Source organism: Xiphophorus hellerii, chromosome 14 (assembly GCF_003331165.1).
Source record: "Xiphophorus hellerii strain 12219 chromosome 14, Xiphophorus_hellerii-4.1, whole genome shotgun sequence".
NCBI lineage: Eukaryota > Metazoa > Chordata > Actinopteri > Cyprinodontiformes > Poeciliidae > Xiphophorus > Xiphophorus hellerii.
In genome coordinates this window covers 17,283,403-17,298,800 of record NC_045685.1, presented here as the reverse complement: position 1 = coordinate 17,298,800, position 15,398 = coordinate 17,283,403, and the positions used below count along the sequence as shown (strand labels likewise).

The window sequence follows — 15,398 nt, the reverse complement described above, 5'->3', positions numbered from 1 at the left end:
CATTGGACGAAGGAGCCGGAGCTCCACGGACGGAGGACCCAGCAGCGGCGGCCTGGCTCTCCGGGTGAGGCAGGAGGGAAGGAGCTTCAGGGCGGGGATCCTCTCTGAGAACCAGCGCTGTTCGGAAGAACCGGACGGATCCGAACCTTGTAAGGAGTCACCCCGGTCCTGCTCAACTTTTAATATACAGAGATTTTGTTTTAATATCCTTGTTTTTATCTTCTTTTAATTTAATTTAATTGAGGAATTGTATGTATTAAAAAATAGTGAACAATGTCTGTATAACTGTACAACGCCATGTTTTAAAAATGTCCCAAGTAACAATAAAAAATATTTCAAAAGAAAAAAAAAAGGTTAAGTCCATGCGCCATTACTGCACTGAGGTGATGTTTCGTACACAGGAAAAGAAATTCAATTTCCAAAACTTGAAGGTTGTTTTTTATAGCTTATTTTCCCATTTACTGGAAAAGCAAATGTTTCCTGCCTCTTCTCCTGCTCTGGTGAAAATAAAATAAATAAAATAAAAATCCACACGTAAACCCAGTGTTTGCGTGTTTAGAGAAAATATGAGTGAGTGAATTCTACAAATTACTAATGTCTGCGTGTCTTCTTTTAACACGCAGACACGCTTCTGTTAGAGGCAGACGCGCGTCCGCCTCCAACAGAAACTCTAACAGAATCTCTGTTAGAGTCTAACTCTGTTAAAGCCCTTTAACAAAGGCAGAATCGCGCCTCAGCCTCCGATGCAGAAGCGCGATTCTGCCACTAACAGAGTCATATTTTTCATTTAGTGAAGTTACTCAAAGGGTGGAGTAGCAAGACATTTTACTCAAATAAAAGTAAATAGCATGATAGAGTAAAACTACATCCAAAGGTATTTTGCCCCCCAAAGATTTTTACCCATTTTTGGTGGAATATGTAAAATTTTAGTGGTGACATTTTTCCACCAAATGGGTGAAAAAAATGAGGCCAAACATAAACTTTGATTAATTGTTAATTAAAGTCAAGAGCATTTGTCTTCTGCATGTTTTATGGCTTGATAGGAATCAAGTTATTCAGACACTTAAACCACATTAAGCTATGAATGCTGGGGATGCAGTTCCTATAGTCCACTGGTGAAACTGGAATCCATCAGGTGTCTGTCTGTGGGAAGTCGTGACAGTAGCACCACAGGCAGCACCGATCTGTAGTGGGTTGGTGCGATCCTTATTGTTACAGAAACAGTTTATCCACCGTCATCGATAGTCATGCTAACTAGCTGAGCTTTCATATCAAGCATCTCTGTGGTGAACCAGCTGTAACAAAGCAGAGAGAAAGTAGGAGGATTTGTGCAGCGTATACACAGAGTGATTGTTAGCGCTATAACCTTCCTCATGGCTCTGATTGGTTGTTTCTGACAGAACAGTGTATTTCTGCAGATCGTAGTAGGACCATAGAGCAGTGGAGCTGGATGTTTTCACAGAGTGTCTCATGTTATGCTGTCAGGACATAGTGATAGTTTTTAGAAATAAGATGTGTTTCTTTATTTTTAGAAAAAACATCTTATAGCTCTAAGATGATTAAATAATTAAATCATAAAAGGATTATTTTTTGCGCAGACCAAAAAATAACAGCATCCGTTTGGCTCATATGTCAGAGACTGGTATACTGCAGCAAGACAACGTATCTGCATCTGTAGCACCGCAAATGAGCAACGGCCACGCAGATCCTGATAAATAAATGACTGATATTAATATTGTGTCATATAATGCGCGAGGTCTGCGTGTTGGACACAGTGAAACAGACAGAGCGCGTCGCCTTGTGGTGGACAAATTACTGGAGACTTGTGATATACTGTGTGTGCAGGAGACATTCTTAGCTAAACAGGATCTGGAGAAGCTGAATTGCATACACAAAGACTTTTTACGGCGCTGGTGAATCCACTACCGACCTTAGCACCAGAATAATTCGGGGAAGGATAGCCGGTGGTGTTGCAATATTATGGCACAAAAAATATGATCAACTGGTTGATGTGATTAGACTGGGTGTGGATTGGGCCATAGGGCTGAAATTTACTTGTGGAGACAAACATTTTATTGTTTTAAACATATACACACCTTATGAATGTCCTCAAAACGAAGACAAATTTCTTAATAGACTGTCTTTTATTATGTCTTTTATGCAAGATAATCTATCCACTTGTTTTTTTATTGTGGGGGATTTAAATGCAGATGTTACAGATAAACATTCCACATTTGCTACGCATTTAATGCAATTCTGTCACAGTAATGCCTTAATTCTTTCTAGTAAGGCACTTTTGCCTAACAACAGTTACACCTATATTAGTGAATCATGGCATACAACTTCCTGGTTAGATCATTGTATCTGTACAGCTGATGCTCATGATTCCATTCTGGGAATTCGTGTCAACTATGACCTTGCCACCACTGACCATATACCATTCTCCTTATGTGTAAACATGAATTGCATACCTTCTGTTTTGCCTGTAGACTATAATATAAGTACAGGAAAAATAGCATGGGATAACTTGACTGAAATAGATCTATCAGATTATTGCTATCAAACTAATGACATGTTCAGCAATACACACTTACCAAAGGGAGCAATCTCATGCCGTGATATGAATTGTAAAGACCCTCAACATGGTATTGAGTTATGTACTCTGTATGAGAATGTTGTGAAATCCCTCCTTATCTCAAGCAAGCCACTGCATAAAACCATCTTGCATAGCACCAAGCCGGGTTGGAACGACTATGTAAAAGAACATCATGCAGAGGCCAGAAGGGCTCTTAAAGCATGGGTCGATGCAGGTAAACAGAGACACGGCCCCTTGTTTGAATACAAAAAACAAGCAAATGCTAATTTTAAACATTTTTTAAGATTCGTAAGGAGACGTGAAAATACTATGAGGTCTGACTCTCTTGCTAGAAAGTTAGGAAATAATAATGTTAAGGACTTTTGGAAAGAAATAAAGAAAGTAAATAACTGTAAAACGTCACTTCCATCTACTATTGATGGTGTTACTGGTGTAAAAGAAATCACTCAGTTATGGAAAGAGCACTACAGTGCGCTGTTTAATTGTGTCAAAAGTGACATTTCTGACATAGGAAGCATTCACAGTAATGAGAATGTGATTCTATCCCCACAAGAAATATATCATATAGTTATGACACTGAAAGACAATAAGGCCTGTGGGATGGATAACATATCCACTGAGCATTTGAAAAATGCAAGTAAAAAACTCTGTGCATTACTCTCTATGTGCTTCACTGGCTGTCTAGTACATGGTCATTGCAGATGATTTCCAGATTTATTTGCCCCTTAAATTGCAAAATGGTACAACTGATTCTCTTCAGCTGTTGCTAAACTGTTTAGCTGAAGTTAAATTATGGATGGAAAAAAACTTTCTTCACCTCAATGAAAGCAAAACTCAAGTTCTATTATTTGGTCAGAAACTTCAGACTACAAATCCAGATCAGATTCTTGGTTCTTTAGCTCGCTCTTATCAGACCTCTGCTAGGAATCTTGGTTTCACTTTTGACAGCTCTCTAAAGCTACATAAACAAGTTAGTTCTGTCGTTAAATCGAGTTTTTACCACCTTCGGCTTTTAGCAAAAGTTAAATCTTATTTCGGTTTTAAGGACTTTGAAAGACTTATCCATGCCTTCATAACAACTCGACTGGATTACTGCAACTCTTTATATAGAGGGATGGAAAAATCACAGATTCAGCGACTTCAAATGATCCATAACGCAGCAGCACGGCTTCTCACAGGAACCAGGAAGCATGACCACATAAGGCCAACTCTGGCATCTTTACACTGGCTGCCTGTTTTTTATCGAATAGATTTTAAGATTCTTTTGTTAACTTTTAAAGTTTTAAATGGGTTAGCCCCCCCTTATCTTCGGGACCTTTTAAATTTCCAGTCTGTGTCCAGAACGCTACGATCAAATAATCAGTTATTACTTACAGTTCCTCGAACTCGACTTAAGAGGAAAGGAGATCGAGCTTTTTCTGTTGCTGCTCCTGTTTTATGGAATAACTTACCTTTCCAGATTAGATCTGCCCACAGCCTGGACCATTTTAAATCGCTTCTTAAAACTCATTTTTACTCTTTGGCATTTAAATGATGTGTGTTCTGTTTTGTCATTGTGTTGTTGTTTTTGTGTTGTTGTTTTTGTGCAGCACTTTGGTGCAGTCTTGTCTGCTGTAAGGTGCTATATAAATAAATTTGACATTGACATTGACATTGATGGTCTGTTACCTAAATCAATGTTATCTGTCATTTTGGTACCCATTATTAAAGACAAAGCGGGTAAGATTAGCTCCTTGGAGAATTACCGACCCATAGCTTTAGCTAGTAGTTTGTCGAAAGTTTTTGAAAGAGTCCTTCTAAATAGGCTGGAAGAGTTTCTTTTGACCTCTGATAATCAATTCGGTTTTAAACCCAAACATGGTACAGACATGTGTATTTTTGTGCTACAGGAGATTTTAGATTTGTATAATTTGTGCAACACCACAGTATTTATGTGTTTTATTGATGCTTCTAAAGCATTTGATCGCGTGAATCATCAAAAATTGTTCTGCAAGTTAGAAAGCAGAGGTGTACCCAAATATCTAATTAGAATAATGGTCTATTGGTATGGTCATCAACTAATGTATGTCAAATGGGGTAACTCATTGTCTGACTCGTTTAATGTTGGTAACGGAGTAAGGCAGGGAAGTATATTGTCCCCTTACCTTTTTAACATCTATATGGATGAACTATCAAAGCGCCTGAATTGTTGTAAAACAGGCTGTGTAGTTGGTGACCGCACAATCAATCACATAATGTATGCGGATGATCTGGTAATCTTATGCCCATATAGTGCTGGCCTTCAACAATTACTAAGGGTCTGCTCCCAATATGGATGTGATTTTGATGTTAAATATAACGCTAAGAAAAGCAATGTCATGATTGTTAGAAGTAGAGCAGATAAGCATCTGATAACCCCTGACTTCTCTTTATCTGGCATTGTCCTCAATATATACAATGAAATTAAATATCTGGGACATTACATAACTGATGACCTATCTGATGATCGTGACATTCGTAGGCAGTATTGCATGATGTATGCACAGGCTAATATTTTGATCAGAAAGTTTGGTATGTGTTCATCCTCTGTGAAGGTAGCTCTTTTTAAAGTTTTTTGTACTTCATTTTACACAGCCCATCTATGGCGAAGATATAAAAAAAGTAGCCTGCACAAACTTTATGTGGCATACAATGATGGCCTGAGGCTCCTACTCAAAGTGCCTAGATGGAGCAGTGCCAGCCACATGTTTGCACATAACGCTGTTCCCACATGTGCAGCTGCGCTCAGGAATCTCATGTATAAATGTATGTGTAGATTACCCGTGTCATACAATAATATAATAGCAATTTTAGTAAACCCTGTTTTTAGTACAGCGAGATTTTTCTCAAGATTGTGGAAACATTGGCGTCATCATTTATTTGTGGCTCAGTGACTGTCATATTCCTTTTTGTTTTTTGTTTTTTTCTTTTCTTTTTGTTTTACTATGGACCTCTTTTGTGTCTGAAATAAAGATTGATTGATTGATTGAATAATATCGTTATCTGAAATGATCATTTGTATAATATAATCCTTGGGTAACATTGTGGCCCAGGCTACATATAGTGGCGGCAACATAAAGCAAATATTTTGATGTTTGGAGCAACATGGGGGAATGGTGAACTCTGATGACCTAAAAAATAACTTTTAATATTTCAGAAACGAAAGCTGCACAAACGACCGTTTTAACGGCACAAACCTGCACTAACGGAGCACTAACGAAGTAGCCCAGTTTGGTTTGTTTTGGCGCAACATGGGGGGGGGGGGGGGGGGGGTGTGACGTCATCGGCCAAAATTATAACTTTTAATATCTCGAAAACGAAAGCTGCACAAACGACAATTTTAACTGCACAAACCTGCACTAACGAAGTAGCCCAGTTTGGTTTGTTTTGGAGCAACGTGGGGGGATGGTGAACTCTGGATTACCTAAAAAATAATTTTTAATATCTCAGAAACCAAAGCTGCACAAACGAACATTTTAACGGCACAACCCTGCACTACCGGAGCACTAACCACTCAGACTATTTGCTGAATTTTTTTGACGTGGGTGGGGTGTCAGCTTCACCCAGCTCAGCTTCACTCAGCTGTGTGCTGGCTGGAACACATGGTGCTCGACCAGTTTTTCTGTTGCATGACATAAAGATGTCGCTTGACGGACTGGAGAAAAAGAAGACGATAGACTTGAGAAAGAAGCACATTGGGTAAGTCATACATGACTGCAGATGTTAGAGAACGTATAGAAACGACAGTCTGATTATGTAGAACATTACAGAAAAAAATAATATTTATCTATCACCTTATTATCATTATTATATCTGCCAAGAATTAATACAACCATTCTAAAGTTATTTGCTTATAAAATTCATTTTAAATTATTTGTGTAGGGCATTACTACTATGTGGTTACATTTTTGCTAGCATATGTTTTATGTTAAAGTGCTGAATCAGAGGGGATTCACCTGTATTGTTGCAACAATTGATTGTTCCTCTGCAGACCATCTTGTAAGATCTTCTTCAGCCATGATCCCATCAAGATCGTAAAAGCCAAAGGTCAGTATATGTATGACGAAAAAGGACAGCGCTACTTAGACTGCATCAACAACGTGGCTCACGGTAAGCATAAAAATATAAAACACACTTTTAAATGTAAACAAAAAAAAAAAGTCTAGTTCTTGAGATTCTGAAAGGATCTTTAGGCAATTGTACCACTACAGGAAATTACTACAACATGTAATACAACAAAAAAAACCAAACAACCTATTTGTAATTTCTGTTCTTTTTTTCCCCCCACAATTATCTGGTTTAATTTTCACGATTGTCTATCTAAGTTTGATTTAGACCTCCTGTTTTTCTCCAGTGGGCCACTGTCACCCGGACGTGGTGAAGGCAGGAGCCGAGCAGATGGGATTACTTAACACCAACACCCGGTTCTTGCATGACAACCTGGTACTGTATGCCCAGAGGCTGCAAGCGACTCTGCCAGACAAGCTGTCTGTGTGCTACTTTGTCAACTCAGGGTAAAATATAGCCAGACATATTTTCCAAACCTGAAACAAAGACTTTGCAAAGGCGTTACCAACAGTCAGACCTGTTCTGAAGGTTCAAGAAACCCTCACTTAAAGTTATGAAAACTTTTGCTTTCATAACAAAAGTTATGAAAGCAAAAGTTATGAAAACAACTTTTATCATAACAAAAGTTATGAACTTTAGTTGTTATGAAAAAAAACAAAAGTTTTTTATGTATAAAAAGTTTTGTTTTGATACATAAAAATCTTTATGTATAAAAGTTTTTATACATAAAAACCTTTATACATATGTTTTTTATACTTATGTATAAAAAAATTAAATTTTCTCCACCGATGTATAAGTTACATACATTTGAAAACTTTTAGTTAATAAACATTTTATGGTGCAAAGGTCTCTTGGTTTGACTATATTGCAGACGTGATCAAAGCAAGGATAAGATGCACACTCAGCATTAGTTGCTTCCTAAAGGTCTGATTTATCAAACTGATCCAGGTCACCATGGTTATTTATTTACACCACTTTACTACAGTACTGCAGCACTAACCGTCTGAATAATCTATATGGAGGTAATTATGTTTTTGATAATGATATATAAACCCTCCACACTACACTGAAGACATATCAGCAATATTAAGTTATAAACTTGACATGAAAAATTTCTCCTAGAGGCCTTTAGAGGAAAAAACTGAGCTTGTAGTGTGAGCTGACAGACTTTGTTCTAACAGCTGGTAGTAGATGCAAAAGTATTTATCTACCAAAGAACTTAAGAAAAAAAAGCTCCTGTTTTCATGCTGCAACCACAAATTACAATTTTTCTGAGAGAAAATCCCACAGGGATTAATAAAGTTTATATCTATCCATCTGTCGTCACTAATCTAATCTACAGTATCTTCACTGCTTTTATTAAGATTCTGTGTGATGGAGCATAAATATGAAGTGGAAGAGCAGGTTCTGAAAGGTGTGATGTGTTTCAACGTGGAGATGTGTTTCTGAGAACATTTTTCCACCACACAAAGCGATTGGCATGTCAGTCAAAAAAGTTACAATTTTGGCCTCATCTGACCAGAGCACAATCTTTCATGTTTGCTGTGTGGCTTCTAGAAAATTGCAAACAGAACTTCTTGTTTTGTTAGTCGTCCGGTTGAAAGATTCTCCCACCTGAGCTGTGGATCTCTGCAGCTCCTCCTAACTTTCAGGAACCTTTTGTCTACTTTTGCTCTCTTTGTCAGTTTGGGTGGACGGTCGTGTCTTAGGAGGTTTGCAGTTGTACCATCTCAGTTAAAATCAATAGAATACAAGTGGATGCTACGCATTTCACACCTTTACTTGTAAAATAAAATGTGAAAAGCGTGCGTGATTTTTCTTCCACTGCATATTGGTTTATCACAAAAAATCTCAGTAAAATAAATTGGTTATAATTTGACAAAATCGACATTTTAAGAGGAACAAACAGTTTTGTACTGTATTATAAATGTACTAATACAGGTAGATAACCTGCACTTTTAATCTGGAGTTTTGGAGGTATGAATAATTTAAAACCCCTTTTCAAGGCTCTAAAAGTCAATTAACATTTATTTATTTCTTTTTGCATTTATTCAGTCAGAATGAATGAATGGGCGTTCGCCTCAGCTGCCCTTGCATTGGGAGATGAAATAACACGCTGCGAATGACGTCCATGAGGCTTCACCTGTGTGTTTTGTGGTGACTGAGTAACTTAATGTAACCCTTTGCCCCATCAGCTCTGAAGCCAACGACCTGGCCCTCCGACTTGCATGGCAGTACACAGGGAACAAAGATATCATAACACTGGAAAAGTAAGAGCCAATATATCTCAGTCATGATGTGTGTTGTGACAGAGCAGCCACGACTTCTTACCTTTGATTCATAGCACTACAGTTTGACACAAGAGCTCTAAGTGATCCGCTGGATTGTGTTTACTCTGTCTGCAGTGCGTACCACGGCCATGTGTCATCACTCATTGACATTAGTCCTTATAAGTTCCACCAGCTGTCAGATGCTGAGCAGAGTCACTTCGTCCATGTGGTGAGTGGGGTTTTACTCTCACCTTCCACCTGCCTGCACGCTATTAAAACCCCATAGCTTTGCTCTGCTCTGCTGCGTTTTGACAGGCTGCTGAGTTCTCAGCATACGCGTGAGTGGAGATAAGAAAGGAAAAGACAGAGAAAAGTAAAAAAAAAATGCATCCAAAACTCTTTTTACCCTAAACTAAATTTGGTTTGATAACATTTATTTGGTTGAAGTATTGCTCTTTTGGACAATTTATTTCTTCTGGTTTTGGGTGCCTGGGTTATACTTATGATATGGATTACGAGAACGTTTCATTTTCTTTTGGGATAAATAACGAATTTTTTCATACAATTGAAATATTTTTGATAGCTTTCTTTGGTCTTTGGATGATTTTAACTAAATTACAGTACCTAACTATCTTCATAGCTTCTAAACCTCAAAATGAAACAATGATGTAGCATTCTGTAACAAAGTTACAATTTAAATTCTGTACACATTCCCAGACAGAAGCGATCCTGCTATTCAGTGAGTGCTACCAGCCCATGTTGCCATCAGCAGCATATATGTGTTTCCACAACAAGGAATAAAATATAAATAAATATGTTAGTTTGCAGATTAACACAGAACACAGAAAACAAAAGTAAGAAGAGCCCTATATATTGTATTCTTTCCATACAGGCTCCAAGCCCAGATGTGTACAGAGGCAAATACAGTGCAGACCGTTCTGATGCAGCTACAGCGTATGCAGATGAAGTCAAAGACATAATAGAGAAAGTCCATAAAAAAGGACATAAGGTATGTCCTTTTTATGTTTTTAATGTTTCTGAATGCTTAGACTAATAGAGTGCTTAATATGTTGTATAGTGTTTGAAGTAAATGATCTCATTGCACAAAATGACCAATATGCTTTGGTTTGTTTGACTCTGGACTAATATTTTGCTACACAAGAAATGTTGATGCTTTCTTTGTTTTCCTGTGATTTAGTTAAATATCAGGCGGTATTTTTTTTTTTTTTGACAAAACAGCATGAAAGCTTTGCTAACATTATATCTGATGACCTAGAGTAATATTGAAGCCTGTCCCAACATTACACAACAGCCACAATCTTATTTAGCCCAGTCAAGTGAAAACCAAATCAGCAGACTTGATACAGGGAGGCGTACGGGTCAAAGACGACGGGAACCGTTCTATTTGCAGCTTATCAGCCTGGCTGCAGATATGTGGAGCCGATATGTTTTTCTCTTGGGCAGATTGCTGCTTTTATTGCCGAATCGCTGCAGAGTTGTGGTGGGCAGGTCATCCCCCCAGTGGGTTACTTCCAGCAAGTGGCTGAGTATGTATCCAGCATTAGTGTTTGTGTTTACACTGATGGCTATAGTGTCACTGACCGTTTTTGATATCAAGTCTCCCCTACTTTGCTGAATGTACGACCAAATCTGACTAAACTTTTCTCCTCTACAGGCATGTCCGCAAAGCAGGAGGTGTTTTTATCGCGGATGAGGTTCAGGTGGGTTTTGGCAGAGTTGGCTCTCAGTTCTGGGCCTTCCAGCTTCAGGGAGACGACTTTGTGCCGGATATTGTCACAATGGGGAAGCCTATTGGCAACGGCCACCCCATGTCATGTGTGGTCACAACCAGGGAAGTGGCCGAGGCCTTTATGTCATCTGGAATGGAGTACTTCAATACAGTAAGAGCTTATTTTAAGAATAAAGGGAAAATTAAAGCAACTCATGTACTGGATATTAGATTTTTTGGCTCTGTTTCACAGCATTAAATTATGTTGCAAAAAACTCATTGAAGATACTTAAATGAACATGTAAAACCTATTTTCATCAGTATGTATTAATACTTTTAGTTTGGCGGTAACCCCGTGTCTTGCGCCATTGGTCTGGCCGTCCTGGATGTGATTGAGAAAGAGGATCTGCAGGGAAACGCACTGCGTGTTGGCCAGTACCTCACTAGTGTGCTGGAAAAACAAAAGGAGAAGCATCCGCTGATTGGAGACATTAGGTGAGGCAAAGCCCGACTCCAAAACGCTAAATAATCAGTGGCTTCACAAGAAAACATATCATGTAAATTCTCTCTTTTCTTGAAATAATAATTAATAATTAAGTGAACTGGGGAATTCCAGTTCTTTATAACACCTTTTAAATATATATTTTTACATTTTTGCTAATTAATTAGGATTGTTCAAATTAGCATGAGACTAAAAAGCTCTTACATGACATTTCTCATAGCTACACATACTTTGTACCACTTTTCTTCATAACACATCAGAGGCTCCAAAGGATTGTTGATTTATTACAATTAAGTAGAAAATCAAACATGTTCTCGATTACTTTATGTTTTTATTTTTTATATTTACACACTATTGTGTGTAAGACATCATACAAGAATGTATGTAAAAATAGAATTTTAGCAATTTTCAGGCTAAACAAAAGCGTCACTCTCTGCAGGGGGCGAGGCCTGTTTGTTGGGGTGGAGCTGGTGAAGGACAGAGTGAAGCTCACTCCAGCTACAGCCGAAGCCCAGGAGGTCATTTATAAGTAAGACTTAAGGTTTCAGTCTTGTTTTTTCTGAGGTCAAAAACAGACATATGACACAGAATCTACATGAAAAGTGTGAACATTTTATTTGCAGAAAGTGAGGAGATAAGTATTTAGAAGATAAAACAGGATAGACAGAAGTTGTTGATTGCTGCCACTTAACTTTGTCTTTAAGGCAGATAAACTGAATGTTCAGATTGTAAAATCCAAAAATGCCACAACTAACGGCTATAAAAACACTATTGATCACTGCATAAAGCTGGCATTCAATGATTTTTTTTTTACAGATTATTGGGGGAAGATTAAACAGTGCTAATTCCACTGACAAAATTAAACAATAGTGATTATTCCAGATGCTTACTGCACAGTATGTAAATTTTTATTGTACATACACTTAAAGACTCTTCGCATGAAATCAGTCATATATATTCACATTCACACACTGATAATGGCAAGCTACTGGACTGTAGCCACAGCTGTCTTTATTGAGTAAAACAAACATAACCAGCTGACATAGTAATTAACTAAGGTAGAACCTGCTTAACACACATGCTTAGCAACTGTCATTTTAAAATGGCATTACCTATAGAAGAGTGGTAGATGGTTCTCCTTTAGCTTCAACACCAGTCTGGGTCTTCTTTACTTTTCTCTTGCTTACAATTGTAAGCAATTGTAAGTAATAGTTAAGTACTGGGTCCTTCTTTTAGCAAGCTGAGCAGCAGTGCTCAGTGAGATGTGGAGCATATTTTAGTTCAGTGACAGCTGAACCAGGAAGAAAACTAAGAAGATGATTACGCTAAAGATATAATGCCATCAAATACTGTATGCCTGTGTAAATAACCACAGAGAGCTAAATAGTGAATATTTCCAGATTAAAGGAGCAGTACGTCCTTTTAAGCGCTGATGGACCTCATCGTAATGTGCTGAAATTCAAGCCCCCACTGTGCTTCACCACGGAGGATGCTGACCTGGTGGTGGAAAAGATCGACCCCATTCTTAAAGGTATTTGTTTACTAGCTGCAGATGCTCTGTGAATGTGTTCAGAGGTATTATGTTGCTACTTCCTTCATTCCAGAGCTGGAGGAAGCATTAGGCTTGAAGGCAAACAATTCAGCAAACACGGAAAATGAAAAGAGGAGAAAGGTAAGCTGTGTGTGAAGTCCTACCAACTCTGCCAAGTTTTTTACCCAATGAGTCGGGCTTTAATTACTTTGATTTGTGCTTCATTTCTTCACAAGCTGTCAACAGATGAAAATGGGCACAGTGGGTTAAATTACAGCAATGAAGGAGTCCAAGAACAAACCAAACAAAGGAAACGGGTGAAAACATAAAGATGGCTAAAAGCATTTATAGGAATTGGAGAAAAAAGCCTCAAGATTATTTTTACACAAATTAAGTTGCAACACTTTCTCAGGTGTTCGAATCAGAATATCTTGTTGGTATAAAAAGAATACTTTAAGGTTATTACAAAACTATCATGTCATCTAATGTTTTAAATGTCTAATCCTATAAATCATATCTGTGTGTGTGAAAATACTATGTGGTACTTTGGCAACAAAACACCTCATTCCTCTTTATGAATATATGAAATATTTGTATGAACCAGTGAACAGAGTTATATTCCGTCATATAAAATAGTATTTAATTTGATATTTGAATTAAAAAGGAAATTTTTAAACCTAGTGTTCTGTTTTCTTAATGTGTACCAGCTCTGTTTCTTTGTGGTACTGAATCTCTACCAAACAGGGACACTGTTTGACAAATCTTCAATTATTTACCAATGTTTCCATGTTCCACAGTCTGAATTCAGCTCCCAGCGTGTTACTTGGATGTGGTACTGATATCAGTTTTTTTGCAAATGGAAATCAGAAATGCGGTGTGCATATTCAGCCCTTTTACGCGTGTGCCAATAAATGCAACTTACTCCAACCACATGCCTTTGGGTCTAATCAAATTAGTCAATAGAATACAACTGTTTGTAATTTACATTCAGCAAATTAGAATTTAGGGAGCTACATCTAAAGTGTAGCTCAGAAATTCAGAGAGGAGAGCACATCACCTGAGATTTGATGCATACAGTGGTGAAAACAAGTGTTGCGTGTATTCACAAAACATGTTTCAAATGGACCTGTGGATACAAATTTGACTCCAGACCTGCGATATCCACACATACAAAGACATTAAAACAGAGTTCATAAATGATGTGTATTAAAGTCCTTTTTAGCAAGGACAAAATGGACTTTAATACTGCTTAAAGGTGTTTTAAGGTTGGCAACAAAACACGTCACTCCTCTTTATGAATATACCTTTAAACATCTCCAATATGGAGAAACTGGCACAGTTCTGCACTAATTCTTAAAGCCCCTTCAAGGACAAACTGCTACATCCTAAGTGCACAAAGGAGCATTACAGTAGATCCTTCCTCCCAACATCTGTAAAGCTTCATAACCTTCACTGCTTTGTTGCTGTTGAGACGGATTCTGGAATTTCCCCATTATGGGAGAATAAAAAAATTTCTATTCTAAATCATGATGCTTCCACCTTCCAATGTTTCTCCTGACTTGCTTTTTTGCATTTATGTTTATTTCAACATCCAGATTACGGCAGCAATTGTGAGCAACGGAAAATCTGGAGTTTAGTAAATTGCTTTACAGTAATCTTGCAAAGATTCTGAGACAGCACTTTGCTTTTACCCATCGTGCTTCTTTTGGTAATAGAAATCCTTTTTACAGGCCATCAATTAGTACTAAAATAGCTCATGTTACATGACAGAAAACAGGATTGGTTTTTAAGTACTGATGAATTTCAGATCTTTTCTTTACTTTTTGTTTTTAACACTTATCGCCATAAGTTATCATTCCATTTTATTACACATTTTACAGACTCAATTTCTCAGTGCATGGATGGGTTGTTTGCTTTATCTAATGTAAATTTCCAACAGCCCTGCTAGAAATATATTTACTGTACAAAAAGGTGTGCCAAATACTTATTTTCTGATATGTAAATCTTTCCTTGTTGTTAAAGTCCAACTAACCCTCTTTTGACTTTGCTAAAGTACATGAAAGAAACATGAAGAATTCTGGAAATCTATAGTCAGATGAGATTGACATTAATAGGTTTAATCGAAATATTTCCCTACATGTCAACAATAGATGATACACACTCTGTGGTGTAAAATATGGAAGTCTGAATTAGTTGATACAAGTTAATGAATTGTAAATCACTGCCAAGGATTCTAAAAGAACCTCCCTAAAATTTACACAAAAGTTTTGAAACAAGAGATTCAGATTGTTTCCAGACGATTGATTGTGCCATTAAACGGAAAAGTAAACATACAGAGGAATTATAAGTGACAGATTTACTGATACAGTGTTACTTCCATGGCAGACATTATTTTGGAAGCTGTAAATCCAATGTTCACTTTCCTACCACATAGAAAAATAAACCTACTAACTCAGAAGTAGTTATTAAAGGCAGATGCCTTTTTATGTCATGTTCTTACACAAGGGTCACAAAAAAAAATCCTACATTTTTGTTTGTAGCCATAACTGCTTTGGAGTAGTAAATTTATTCAAAGACTTGTTATACTAAGCCTGGTGTTAAAGCTACCAGAGGACATCTATATTTTTTATTTTTTCCAGCAGTCACAAACGAAACTGGCCTTTCACAGTGAAAACTAAACAGTT

General features: G+C 37.5%; 1 protein-coding gene across 2 annotated transcripts; it reads left to right on the top strand.

Annotated features, from left to right (window-relative positions):
• Positions 1 to 6,170: 6,170 nt before the first annotated feature.
• Positions 6,171 to 13,642, top strand: etnppl (ethanolamine-phosphate phospho-lyase). 2 transcript variants are annotated; one of them, XM_032583504.1, is made up of 13 exons: positions 6,171 to 6,313; positions 6,606 to 6,724; positions 6,969 to 7,128; positions 8,878 to 8,952; positions 9,088 to 9,181; positions 9,845 to 9,961; positions 10,417 to 10,499; positions 10,628 to 10,853; positions 11,022 to 11,176; positions 11,623 to 11,712; positions 12,584 to 12,714; positions 12,788 to 12,855; positions 12,951 to 13,642. In XM_032583504.1, the coding sequence occupies exons 1-13, from the start codon at positions 6,255 to 6,257 to the stop codon at positions 13,041 to 13,043; spliced, it is 1,470 nt and encodes a 489-aa protein (XP_032439395.1). In that variant the 5' UTR covers positions 6,171 to 6,254; the 3' UTR covers positions 13,044 to 13,642. The 2 variants fall into 2 exon arrangements, with proteins under 2 accessions (XP_032439395.1, XP_032439394.1); XM_032583503.1 differs by lacking the exon at positions 11,623 to 11,712 and having other exon boundaries at positions 6,172 to 6,313.
• Positions 13,643 to 15,398: the final 1,756 nt, after the last annotated feature.

Bases quoted from the DNA above. Each gene is read 5' to 3' on its own strand.
- etnppl (XM_032583504.1), top strand. From the start codon at position 6,255: ATGTCGCTTGACGGACTGGAGAAAAAGAAGACGATAGACTTGAGAAAG. The intron at 11,177-11,622 runs GTGAGGCAAAGC...CACTCTCTGCAG, and splicing joins CCGCTGATTGGAGACATTAG to GGGGCGAGGCCTGTTTGTTG. The intron at 12,856-12,950 runs GTAAGCTGTGTG...TTTCTTCACAAG, and splicing joins AAAATGAAAAGAGGAGAAAG to CTGTCAACAGATGAAAATGG.